Raw genomic sequence first — 13939 nt, 5'->3', positions numbered from 1 at the left:
GATAAGTGGCCCCAGGATGCCCTGAGGGATCCTGGTGCCCACTCTGAGCCATGGGGGCTCTTGGCTGGCACAAGATGAAGGAGAATAATCTAATGAGTGTTTATCATGCAAGACATTTAACACTTCAAAGTTTTAGTATTGCAGTAAATTGCAAAATAGATTACTGAATACAAATATGCCTTATTATTAAAATCTATTGAAAATTATACAATTATTGTGAGAGTTGTTATAAATATTAATATATTATAAACATGTGAATTCAAGGTATTTATAAGTCCATAACCACACGCAATAAATATTCATTACTGAGACACCAAATAAGCTGTATTTTAAATATAATGTGATTTGTATTTTGTAACATGTTGCTAAAATGCTAGTAACTCCTCCTATGAAACACAGTAGGAAGAGGTGAGAAGGAAAGACTAATAATTCCCTGCAGTGCTGTGCATAAGAAGTATTTATTTAACTGGTGTTAGCAAAGATTGTTGTCTTTGTTTTGAGATGGAAAGAAAATAACGTGCTATATTTAGAAATGACAAGAAGAAAGTATTTTCCCCTATCCATCCAAAAAGGCTGATGCCTCTGGAGGGCTGAGGATGTTGTTTGCAGGTATTTTTATTCTCCACAGCCTCCTGTTCTGGGTAAGCTTCTTATAAACTTGCAAGCACTATAACACCATTGCTGTGTCTTGGCCAAATTAGTTTTGTGTGATTTTAGAAGATAAATGGGAAAGGCAAAAAACAAAACAAAGAAAAAGCCACGTCCATTTTCCCAACCCTTCTCCCCATGATCCACAGGGAAATCTCATGGTGCCAGGAGCACTGCACCTTCCTCTGCAGTTTTGTTCAAAGCTGCACCGTAAGGTTCAACTGAGACATTAATTAAAAACAAGGAGAAAAAAAAAAAAAAAGCTAAAAGTCTCAGAAATGCCATGGCAATTATGTTCCTAAATTGAACTTTAATGAGAGTGCTCAATCTGTGTTGGTAATTGTGGGTGCTGTTTATTTACAAATGCTCTGTACCTGCTGATAGCACAGCTGCTGCTGCACAGCCACCCAGAGCTGTCCCCCAAATCTCCAAATCTGCACGGCCCTGGGGGCTCCTGCAGGTTTGGCAGCTGGAATCCCACAGCTGGAGTGGAGTGGCCATCCCAACAGGCTGGTGACCAGCTCCAAGGAGAGAGGAGATGAGCTGGGTGACACTTACCAGAAGGACCATCCATAGTCCCAGGAGTGTGGTCGCCAGTCCTCTGGCCCAAGGCTGACGGTCACTTGGAACACTTGAGTGTACATCATGTGTGCCACCATCCCCAAGAGACCTGGGAAGCAGGGATCAGAACAGGAAATTTTGTGCCAACGTTTTCTATCATTCTTGAGGGAGCTGCTGCTCCTCAAGACAGCTCCAAAAAAGTCTTTGTTGTACTTTTATGCCTCCTGTTCTAGTGTGGAGGAGGGAGCTGCATGGGCAGGGGGAAGATGTGACTGAGAGCTCATTATCTCACATGGTTCTGAATTCTCAATTGAAAGAGTAGTTGAAGGAAGAAAATCGTTGAAGAAAATGTTGCACAATGAGCATCCCCAGCAGGCCTGCTGCTGCACACCAGGGCTGTGCCACCCACAGCCATGTCCCAGCCACCACAGACAGCCCAGGTGAGGCATGAGGAGAGAGGCACTGCAGCCTCAGTGTGTCCCCACCACACAACCAGATTTTGTCCCAGCAGCTGCTGAGATTTATGAGTTTGAGCACTCATAAAACACTTGGAAGCTGCAGCAGTGAGCTGGGCTCTCCTGGTGGTGTGTGGTGAGGGGACACCAGTGGGATGCTTTAGGGGCAGCAGTGCTGGTGATGCTTTTGTGACACTCTTGGAGCTCACTGAGGGAACTGCAGCTGGGGGAGGATCAGACTTTCAGGCTCTGCAATGTTAAAGAACAAGGCTTGCAGTAAATCACAGGGTGGCCTGAGTGGCTCTGCCCTTAGCTGGCCAGTGTGGTCCTGCAGTTTAAACAGAAAAACACCTGAACTTTATATTTAAATATCCCTTTGAGGGCAAGCAAAGCCCACTTTCCAAGCAGTGGTGGTCAGGAGCAGCTCTGGCTTGGAGAATTTTTAGCTGCAGTAATTTGGGATCTCCTGCCATGGCAGCTGGCAGTGCAGGGTGATGATCCCCCATGAGCTCTGCAAAGTGTGGGCTCAGGCTAAGGAGGTGGGGCTGCATCACCAAATCCCAAACTTGCACCCACAGATGTGCAAAAGCCTCTTGTGCTGCAGTGGCAGCTCAAGGCTCTTGGAAACACCAATATTCTGCCATGGTGGGTACAGTGAGCTCTGTGTTACACTTTGGCCACTCACTCACTCTTCTCTCTGACCATCTAATTCTTAATGTGCATGGAAGATCCTGATTTCCCTCCCCCAACCACACCCAATTTTTGGCTCTTCTTTCCTTGTTATTCTCAGAACCTAGAGCACTCCTTTAGTCCCAGAGATGTGGATGATTCAGGGCAGTTCTGGGGGAGGGAATGTTTGTGTTGTGGGCATGTTGAGCAGGACCTTCAGCAAGACAAATGTCAGATTTGATACAAACAAGTGCAGAGGCTGAGGGAGACATTGTGTTACAGGGATCTGGGGTGATGTGCTCAGCTGCCTCCTGTTGGAGTGACACACTGCAAGGATAGGAGGTGGAAAGAGCAATTCACTCCAGGAGAAATGAGATTTGGGCAGGGTGGGTGGCTAATGGGAGCACAGCAAAGTGCTGCACACCTTGCTTTTTTCTGGTTGTATTTAATTTCCAGAATGCACAGGGAGCTTGCTGAACTTTTAAAATCAGTGGATTGTTCTTCAGCTGACAGCTGTGCCTTGATCTTAAGTTTGGAGTTTGCTATTTCTATGTCAGTAATTTTTCAACCCTAATAAAATATTACAGCCTGCCCTGAGAGCTGTCACAGTCACTGAGAGGCAGCAGGAGGTTTGGCAGAGGCAGGAGGAGCCTCAGCAGGGCTGAGCTGCTGGATTCTGTCACACAAACCTGGCACAGGGTCCCAGGCACCTGCAGTGGTGTGTGGGGCTGGGGTGACACTGGTCCAGGTGGGGAACAGGTGACACTGGTCCAGGTGAGGAACAGGGGACAGTGATCCAGGTGAGGAGGAGGGGACACTGATCCAGGTGAGGAACAGGGGACACTGATCCAGGTGGGGAACAGGGGACACTGATCCAGGTGAGGAACAGGGGACACTGATCCAGGTGAGGAGGAGGTGACACTGATCCAGGTGAGGAACAGGGGACATTGATCCAGGTGAGGAACAGGGGACACTGATCCAGGTGAGGAACAGGGGACACTGATCCAGGTGAGGAGGGGGCACTGATCCAGGTGAGGAGGAGGGGACAGTGATCCAGGTGAGGAGGAGGGGACACTGATCCAGGTGAGGAACAGGGGACACTGATCCATCCAGGTGAGGAGGGGACACTGATCCAGGTGGGGAGGAGGGGACACTGATCCAGGTGAGGAGGAGGTGACACTGATCCAGGTGAGGAACAGGGGACACTGATCCAGGTGGGGAACAGGGGACACTGATCCAGGTGAGGAACAGGGGACACTGATCCAGGTGGGGAACAGGGGACACTGATCCAGGTGAGGAGGGGACACTGATCCAGGTGGGGAGGAGGTGACACTGATCCAGGTGAGGAACAGGGGACACTGATCCAGGTGAGGAACAGGGGACACTGATCCAGGTGGGGAACAGGGGACACTGATCCAGGTGAGGAACAGGGGACACTGATCCAGGTGGGGAACAGGGGACACTGATCCAGGTGAGGAGGAGGTGACACTGATCCAGGTGAGGAACAGGGGACAGTGATCCAGGTGAGGAGGAGGGGACACTGATCCAGGTGAGGAACAGGGGACACTGATCCAGGTGGGGAACAGGGGACACTGATCCAGGTGAGGAGGAGGGGGCACTGATCCAGGTGGGGAACAGGGGACACTGATCCAGGTGAGGAACAGGGGACACTGATCCAGGTGAGGAGGAACAGGGGACACTGATCCAGGTGAGGAGGAACAGGGGACACTGATCCAGGTGAGGAACAGGGGACACTGATCCAGGTGAGGAGGAGGTCACCAGCAAACACTGGAAACCTCTTTTGTTCTATCTGCCTGAATGGCAGGGCAGGGTGGGGCTGGATCTGCACCTGGCAGGGCTGTGGGTGCTGTTCAGCCCCATCCAAACTAAAGCAGAATAATGCACATCTTTTCTTGTGCTGCTTCCCTCAGTTTTCTTTGGTCTATTTTAGCTGTGCCTTGCCAAGTTCTCCACAGGGAAACCCTCTGGTCTTTTTTGCTGTTCACTTAATGAGCTAAAGTGAGCTGCCTGTAACACAAACCAACAAATGCTCCGTGCCCAGGATCATCTCTTCCCCCCCTGGGCAGGGAGGGCACAATGCCTGTGCTCCAGGGCAAGAGGTGCTTGCAGAAAAACAAAAATCCTGGTGATGTGGTGTGCTGGAGTGGTGGCAGTGCAGAAACACTGACCATTCACACCTGGCTTGAGATGCTGAGCCCTAAAGGACCAGAGCTGCTTGGAGGGAGTAATGGAGAAATTAAGGAACTTTGGAAGGATGGAGATGAAGGAAATTTGGAAAAGACAATGTATTTTAAAGCATTTTCCCATATTTTTGACTAGAAGTGCTATTTGTGGAATATATCACATTAATTAAAATATTTTTTGTAAATATTGTGTGAGAGACATATGTAAGTTTTTTAGTTTGGGTAAGGTTAAGAGGGACACCGAAATTGTGATGTTGTGGGGTATTTTTTAGTGGCTCATAGGAACAGCAATAAGTGACCACACTATTGGGATATTTTCTCCTAACCTTTAGATGTTGAGCTATGAGAATGTGGAGATCTCATTGCACTTTTATGAGGGAACTCAAGCATGAATTTAATGAGGAGTGTTATGCTCCAATGGAAAGTCCTCTTCATTACCTAATTTCTATTAAGCTATGTCATTATAAATAAGCTAAGCTTAAATAAATATAATTTTCTTCTTTCCTCTGATATCCCTGTCATTGCAAATAACAGCTAGCAGTGTACTGGGGGTTCAGGGTTTTATCCTCCTTTCAATTCCTCTATCATTTTTCCCTGTAAAATTTTGAAGTTTATATTTGGACTATCTTGGCAATGTACTTAGAAAGAGGGAAGGCCAAAATAAAAATAGAAAGTTGTGTAGGAAAGAAAACTTCATCATTCTTATAAAACTTTAAAACTGCAGTTAATGGTGAAGGGAGAGAAGAACAGCATGGAAGTAATTGATTGAATGCTGAAGAATTCCACATAGTTTGATTTTGAAGATGGAACTGATTTATTTATTTATTTTTTTTAAGTTCCAAATTATATCCAAAGCAGAAAAATATGCTTTGGCAGTTCTTATCAGATTTTTTGTCACTCAGCTCTACTTCTGACCTTTTCTTTTTATTATTATTCCACCATTTGCAGCCATCCCTAAAGATACAAAGTCCTTCCCAGAATGTACACTGCCTGTTGTAATATCTTCCAGCTTAAATGCAGCAGAATAAAATGCACTTCTGTGGCAGGAATTCTGTCAGAGAGGTCCCTGCAGGAGTGCTCACAGGGGCACTGCATGCTTGTATAAATCCTGGAAAGGGGGGGTTAGCCAGAAAAAGCCTCACAGAAGTCAAGGGGCACTTAAGCACATGGTTGGACCTCTTTTAGAGAAGTGAATTCCTCAAGTTCATTTGGTGAGGGGCTCCAGTTACAGACTGAGCACCCAGAGAGCCTGAGACAGAGATGTGCTTGTCCCAGACCACTCCTGGGGCTGCTCCATTATCAGAACCCTTTTCATTCTCAATTTTGTTAATTAACAAGATGAGCTCCTTTCTTTGGTTTTCCAGCCTTCACCTAGTTTCAGGATTAACACAGGAAAAAAGGCTTTCCAGCCTTACATGTTTCTAATTTTCCTCTGGAAAATGAGTGTGATGATGCTGCAAATGGAGCTGAGGCTGGAGCTGTGGTAATGGCTGGGGAAGGATAATTACTGCATTGCTGCTGTGAAATCAGGAGTGAGGATATTCACTTCTCCCTGGCAAGAGGCGAATTTATCACACAGCCTTTGTGCCAAAGGAGCAAAAAATTACAGTGAAAAATCGTGATACTAAATGGGGATAAGAGAGAGTCTTGGAGCCCCTGGTTTTTATTCTTTTACAGTTAGAGTTTTGCTTTGTGGTGGTAAAAGGGGAAGGGGAGGTTCATACCTGAAAGCACAGTGAAGACAGCAGCAAAGGCATTTAACTTGAGCCCATCTATGACACTGCTTGAATGAAAGAGCTCGAGGCACATGAGGCTGAACCCGACGACCAACAGCATGATGTACAACACCTCGGACACCACTGAGAGCCACAGCACACCTGGGGGCAGAGAGCAGCCAGTCATCACCTGGGAAGGCTTCCAGAAGCTCGAGGTGGCAAAGTTAATTAGCAAATCAGCAATATAATAATATAATAACTGTGTATTAGCAATTAAAAAAACAAAAAACGGTTGGTTTTTAAGGTTGCCAATTGTGATTTTTTTTTTAAATGTTTATCATATCCACTGAATATTGGGTAAAATTTCTTTGCTGGAGAAGTTATTAGTTTCAGTCTGCCCAGGGAAGTGGTGGAGTCACCGTTCCTGGAAGTGTTCAGAAAACAAGTGAAGGTGGCACTCTCCCAGTGTGGTTTGGGGGCACGGGGGCATTTGGGAAGAGGTTGGCCTTGATGATCTTGGTGGTCTTTTCCAGCCTTAATGATTCTGTGATTCACAGAGTTTAAAGCCAGCAAACCATGGCCCAAACTCTGAACAACAGAAAAGCAGTGAATGGAGATGTGAGGAGTGGTGAAGACACTGCAGATGGAACCAGCTGTTCTTGTTCTTGTTCAGCTTGGCCACACAACCTCTGTGGATACGTGTGAGAACCTCTGGGCTCCTCTGAGAATTAATTTTCCCACCTGTGGCACAGTTTAGATGAGCAAAACCCAGCAGGCAGGGAGGTGATGCACAGGATGCCTGTCTGCGTGCTGGGAGCTGGGCAGCCTTGGATGCCTCTTTTCCACAAAGAAAATATTTCAGCCCATCTTTCAAAATCCTTGCCACAGCCTGGTGTTGGGGGCTGTGAGGAGGACCTGGAGCCCTGCAGGATGGCAGCTCTGGCTCAGGGTTTGTGCCACAGGAACTGCCCCAGTTCCAGCAGGGAGGGCACAGATGTTTGTAACACACTCAGCTGGGGAGTGCAGCTGCAAAACTCAGCCTGGCTGGAGTTCTGAGCCCCTGTGCAGCCCTGAGAGCCAGGCTGTGGCAGTGCCCAGCAGGGACTGCTGCTCCACCAGGAGATGTCACCTTTGGCACAAAACCTCCAGCAGGATCTGCTGAGTCTTTGAAAGTCACCAAGCCAAGGGGCAAATTGGAGAGGATGGGAACAGATGATAAGATTGAGTCCCTGCCCAATTTCCAATTGCTGCTTCAGCATGAGAATCTGCTCGAATTCTCCAGTACATTTGCTAACCTGATTGCTAGAGAATTCACCTGGAAACAATGAGCAGTGATGGAAAATTTCAGCCTAAGCAGTTGAAACATGGAAAGTTAAGCATCTGAAGACAATGGCTTATATTAGAAAATGCTGGCTGTAACCATAGAGACTGCTACAGGCTTCACTTATATTAATACCTTCCCTCCTCACTGTGAGAGCACATGTGTGATAAAGCCTACAGTCCAGCTTATCAAGCCAGATATGCAGTCTCACTTTTATCAAATATTTGAGTGTCCTCTTGGTGACCATGCTGATCCCAGCTCATATTTTGCCTGAGAATTCATCTATATAATTACATCTAATTAATATGTGCTATTTGTTGGTGCCACTGTAGCTGACCTTTTGAGTTCTTAAACCACACCACAGAGATAGTAATAAATAAAGCTTTTAATTGCTCACAGTGGCTGTGTGTGCAATATTGCATCTATCAACAGCAAACAGCTGCTTATCTCACTCCTCTTAGTCAATTTGGTATCAGGCAACTGGCACACTCTTCCAGAAAGGAATGCAAGTGAGGGAGAGCAGGAGTGTTGTTCTGAGATACAGCAGGGTTTGGGAGGGATTCTGCCTCATTTTCTCCAGCCAGCAGTGTCTATGATCAGAGAATGATGGAATGATGTGAGTTTGGAAAAGCTGAGGCAGCAGAGAGCTCTAACTAATGAGCTGCAATTCATTTAGCCCACACTTGAAATGTGAACGTCCAGCACACCTGCCCAGGTGTTTGCTGCCCTGTGGGCCCTCACTGGTGCTCTGTGCACACCAGGACAGTGTCACAGCTCACCCTGGGGTGTGGCTCCATCTCTGCCTCCCTGGGGCACAGCTGGGCTCCAGGAGCTCAGGGAGCCCATGGGGTGACACCAGCCTGGTGCTGCTCAGTCCTCTTGGGGTTTTTATCAATGACTTGGACACACTCTAGGAGATTTGCTTCTGGTGATCCTAAATCAGGAGGAGACCTTGGGAATGGAGGGTCCACAGAGAGAGATCTTGGTAGACCTGAGTGTGTCACCAACCCCAATAAATCCAACCAGGACAAGTGCTGGGCTCTGCTCTGGGCCAGGGGCATCCTGGATCTGCCTAAGAGAGGGGAAGAAGCTGGAGTGCAGCCCTGCAGGAGGGCTCTGGTGGGTGGTTTTGGGGGTTTGGTTGATGGCTCTGGGGGTTCAGGTGATGTACTCAGCTCTGTAAATGCTCTCTCTGTGTTGCCCACCCAGGAGTGGTGCTGCAGGCAGCAGGGCAGTGATTTTGGGAGAGCAGGAGCTGGGAGGTGCACGTGTCCCTGTGTCCAGGGGACAGGAGGGCTCTGGGGCTGAGCCTGGAGGGGCTGGGGGCCCAGCTGGTGCCCTGCATCCTCCTGGGGAGAGAAGGGAACAGGAGGGAGGAGCACCTGGCTGGTGGCACAGGGACTGCTTTGGCTTCCCTTCCCACAGGGCTGGGATAACAGTGGCTTTGCCAGCAGGATAACCTTGCAAGGAAAGGATGAAAAGCTCAATGAGATGTGAGTTTTGCTCTCCTGTAAATCCTTTCTCTGACAAGACACAAAGGCTGGGTGAGTTTGCTGTGGGAGGCATAGTCAATTACTACTTTTTTGGGGCTTTGTTCATATCTGCCAAGGAACTCTCTTGTCTTATTCCATGATATAACTCAATCCCTGCTCTGTGCCTTTTTTTTAGTGCCTCTAATGTGGGGAAAGGCAAGTCCCACATGCAGTGTTTGCATAGCTCTATGTCCTGTCCTGCTTCTCTGATTTTGAATTTCATCTGAAATAACAACACCCAGAAAATGCAACCTGTGTCTGAATTTTGCATTTTCCTGTGGCTGCCTGAAGCAGAAGAGTTGTTTCAGGTTATTAATTCAGGAGACAGAGTCTTTCTGCTCTGTGCTGATGGTGAAGTGATCTCCCACTGCTCCTCTCTCAACATGAGATTCATGAGGCAGTCACTTGGCATCTCTTCCTCTCACAACCTCTTCCAGCCTCCTTCCTGCAAGGTGGAGAGCTCCTTCTCCTGAGGGGACCTCAGTCATTCCAGGTGACAGGGAAGAAGATCTCCAGGGGATTTTTCTCTTTTCCAATCTTCTCTGCTGTCATCTTTTCTGTCTGCTTGCTCCCCTCCAGCCTGTGCACTCTGCCCCAGGGATCTGTCTGGCCTAACTCAGCTTTTATGAAAAATCTTTCTTTCAGAAGAGTCAGTACTTGGTTCATTTAGAGAGCTCTACCTGGATGGTCTGTAACTGAGGATCTGTGCTGTCATCAATCAACAGATTCCTCTCATCTTTTTGGTCTCCATCCTGTTTATGTTTGTTTGCTCTACAAATCCTCTGCTGCCTGTGCAGAGAGCTCAGCTGGATGTGCCACAGTGCCAAGGACATTCCAATGTGAAACCTCCCAGGAAAAGAGAGTCTTGGATTTAAAGCAAAACTAAACCCCAAGTGGTTTTGGTGGCACTCCTGCACACTCCTCCTCAGGAGGGTGGGTGTGTGTGAAGAGCCCACCCAGCATCCAAGCACACAGGGATGTGTTCAGCCAGTCTTTCCAGGATTCCTGGCATGGTGCAGAGGATGACAGCTGTCAAGTGCTCCTCACGCCTGCTGGGCTTTTTTTAGGTGAGGAGAACGTGCTGGGTCCGCATGTCCTGTTCTGTGCTGGCCTGTCCTTCCTGTGGCACATCAGCCCCTCCTGGATCTCCCATCCTGGTGCCTGAGGAGCTGCAGGGAGCTGGGCACTGTGCTCTGGGTGACCACTGACACCAGTCCACCCACACCTCCTGTTCCAACACTCCTTTTCCTGTCACTGTGTCCCTGGTGTTCTCCACCAGCTGCTCTGTCACCCCTCAGCAGTGCTGCTGGCAATGGCAGAGCTGATTCTGTGTGCTGTGGGACACTTTGCATCTTTGCTCCCAGATAAGCTGTATGTCCCAGGTGGGATTGCTCTGAGCAGCACAGATTGTGAAAAATGGTCACCAGCTTCAGGACAACCTCCCTGTGAAGCAAAATCCCTGAAAGTACAGGACCTGGGCTCAGCTTCTCACCCAGAATTTGAGATTAAAAACTGGGGACTCACCAAAAGATTTCACATAAATCAACTTTTATCATAGGGCGCCTGCATCAGAAGGAGTCATATCACATTCATGTCTGATCTCATGGCAGGAAGAAGATCAGGGCAGTAGCTGGAACATTAAAGAACTTTGTGTCTCTGAGCTTTGTTATTTCCAATCCATGTGTGAGAGATTGTCTTCTCTGTGCAGTTCATGGTGAGAAGCACCAGTGGCACCTCCTCAAGGGCTCAGGTCCTGCAGCAGCATTGTTACAAGGAAACTGATTTTACTCTGCAGTGAAGTGAGCATACTCGTCATTCTGGCTGAGAGGAGAACTGTCACCCACGACATCACTGGGGTTTGGGGCACTCCTTGAACCACCTGGCAGGGTCAGCCCTTGCCTTTCTGTCAGACAGCAGAGAGCTCCAGCATTTTGAAGGGAGAGCCACAGATCTGAATGCATAGATCTGAGCCCAGGTGAATGCAGCTGTGCAAAGGGGGACATCAACGTGAGTGCATCCCCCTGAGCCCAGATGATAGCAAAAGGGTATTGCTGACAGCCCTGAAGAGATGACACAAATGGAACATCCTGTCTGACAGTGAGAGGAAGAATCTCACTCCATCCTTTCCAGGAGAGAGCTCTGGGTAAACTGAGGCTTGTCAAGCCTGGCACATTCTTCTGTGCTCCTTCCCCACAAAATACAGAGATGATTCTTGTGTTCATTATTGAAACCATTCTCATGCTCGTTAGCAATTTGGATTAAAACACCAAGAATTTGAATGGGATTATGTGCAGGATGATAAAGAAATATTTGTTGCTGTTTCTGGAACGCCAGAGTTCCATAATTTCAATTACTGTTGAGTTTTTGAGGTTAATGCGGCCGACAAACCAGTCCTGGAGAGTTTAAGTCCCATCTGTACCTCCTACCACCTACAGTCACATGCAGCCATGCAGTTTGATGCATATTTGTCACATCAGGAAAGTTGGGTTTTGGTGCCAGCTCATTAAGCCAATGGGATCTGATGCCAGATTTTGAGGTCCTATCTCCAGGTGAAATAGTGAAATCCTCTTCTGGATGCTCCTCCAGGCTGCTCAGGCCATGGAAATGACTGTCAGAGATCCAGTGTTGGTGCATGTTCTCAAGGAACACTGAAGAGGTGGCCAACAGAGGAATTGCTGGTGAGTTCAAAGCATTTTGAATCCATAAACATGAGCTGTGTGCTCTTGAAGGATTTCTTCAGGGACAGTCACATTGCTGTTCCTGAAGGATGCTGCAGAGTCATGTTGACCATGTTATACCCAGCAAAGGCAGGGGTTGTGTGCCTGGAAATGTCTGTCATGCATTTTGGAGAGTGGCTGGGAAATTACCCAGCATAAAGAAACCCATAAATGAGTGTATCAGCTGCCATGCTGCCTGCTGAAAGCCCAGCCTGCCTGAGCAGTGCCCAAGAAGAAATGGTCTGGAATCTGCATTGATTTCTGAGGGACCTTTCAGACAGAAAATTAGCTTCCTAATTGGGGCATATTCAGAATGGCTCAGTGGGAATCCTTCCTTGGGAACAGCCAGTGCCTCAGCCTGTGCTGGTTGTGGCTCTGTGGAGCTGCTCCCCAGCCCTCCCCAGAGCAGGGGTGACCAGGGCAGCCTCCCCTGAGCTGCCACACCCTGCTGCCACACCCTGTCACACCCTGCTGTCACACCCTGTCACACCTGCTGCCACACCCTGCCCCTGAGCCATGGCCAGGCTGGGCAGTGCTGCAGGCAGCAGAGAGCCCTGGGCCAGGCGAGGAGCTGCTCATCACCCAGTGTCACACTCTGCCCTGGGACAGGCGAGGAGCTGCTCATCACCCGGTGTCACACTCTGCCCTGGGACAGGCGAGGAGCTGCTCATCACCCGGTGTCACACTCTGCCCTGGGACAGGCGAGGAGCTGCTCATCACCCGGTGTCACACTCTGCCCTGGGACAGGCGTGGAGCTGCTCATCACCCGGTGTCACACTCTGCCCTGGGACAGGCGTGGAGCTGCTCCTCACTCAGTGTCACACTCTGCCCTGGGACAGGCGAGGAGCTGCTCATCACTCAGTGTCACACTCTGCCCTGGGACAGGCGAGGAGCTGCTCCTCACCCAGTGTCACACTCTGCCCTGGGCCAGGTCTGTCTGAGCTGGGACAGCAGCTCCAGTGCCCTGCCAGCTCAGCCTGAGCCAGCTCAGACAGCCAGGTGCAGGCAGGCAGAAGCTTTGGGGTTTTCTGCATCACAGCTCATCCTATGACCCAAAGCCTTCTGTCTGCTCACAGCAGTGGAGCTGAGCAGTGTGTGCTCCTAAAGAGCCCTCGTGCCTGGCTGAGGTGAAATCCAGAGTGTGGCACTCGAAGGACAAGCCAGTGCTGCATTTTTGGGCAGCTGAGGACACAGCAGTGTCCTGTGGTGTGGACACTGCTGAAGGCTCGTGGGGAACCTAACCTGGTTTTTCCCAGGCTGTTGACTTTCCTCTGCTCCAGCCTAAATCTTTCCCAGGCTGGGAACCTTTCTCAGAGACAAAACAAGGAAAGGTAGAAAGAAAACACAGACAGACACCTGGTGTTGACCACTGAGCTGTGTGAGTGTCTGGTGATATTTTGCAGAGAGCTTGTTTTCAGAGAGGTGCTGCCTTTGACCAATGAGTCTTTTCCACTTTGTTTTTATATATATCTGCCATAGCTTTTCAATAAATCACTCCTTGCTGCTTGGGAGTTGTGTTGCTGTGTTCTTTTGCTGTTTCCTAGCCCCACAGTGACAGTGGGGAACCTCCTCACCTCCTGCTGCAGCTGCTAACCCAGACACTGCTGCTGCCTGGGGGAGAAGGTGCTCCTGTGCTTCACAGTCATTGTCCCCAAAATTCCTGAATGCCACAAACCACTGGGAAACCACAAGAGAATCATCTAGGCAGATGTCAGCCCACGTGGGAGGAGCAGAGCTTGCACAGAGGGTCTCATCTCTTTGTGCAAACTGATTTCATTCTCCTCCTTGGCCCATTCACACTGTGGGACATGGGCAGTTGTCACCCTGCTCATGTCAGCAGCAACAAAAAGTTCTGCTAAGTGTCTCCTAGCCTGTTTTTGCTGTCCTTGTGCTTCTTGACTCATTGCTCTGCTTTATCAGACTTGGTGGCTTTGTTGGAACTGACACTGGGATCTCACTTAAATCTCTCTCCTTCAAGAGAGGAGAGAGGAAAAAATAAGGCAAATGGGCACACACTGAGCAATGTTGTGCACATTGTTTAGGAAGAGCAGCAGGGCAGCTTTATGGAAATCTCACTCTCTCTTCCAGTGCCATTCACACAGGTTTAGTCATCTGCT

General features: G+C 48.8%; 1 protein-coding gene across 1 annotated transcript in view; it reads right to left on the bottom strand.

Moving 5' to 3' along the window:
- GSG1L (GSG1 like) overlaps window positions 1-13939 on the bottom strand; it is a 59408-nt gene that overhangs the window by 21128 nt on the left and 24341 nt on the right. Inside the window, exons 3-4 of the mRNA XM_056503718.1 lie at window positions 6262-6414; window positions 1207-1318 (exon numbers count right to left, since the gene is read on the bottom strand). Coding sequence (XP_056359693.1) covers window positions 1207-1318; window positions 6262-6414 — 265 coding nt within the window. The remainder of the gene's footprint in view (window positions 1-1206; window positions 1319-6261; window positions 6415-13939) is intronic.

Source organism: Oenanthe melanoleuca, chromosome 14 (genome assembly GCF_029582105.1).
Source record: "Oenanthe melanoleuca isolate GR-GAL-2019-014 chromosome 14, OMel1.0, whole genome shotgun sequence".
Lineage (NCBI taxonomy): Eukaryota > Metazoa > Chordata > Aves > Passeriformes > Muscicapidae > Oenanthe > Oenanthe melanoleuca.
This window is presented reverse-complemented; position numbering and strand designations above follow the sequence as displayed.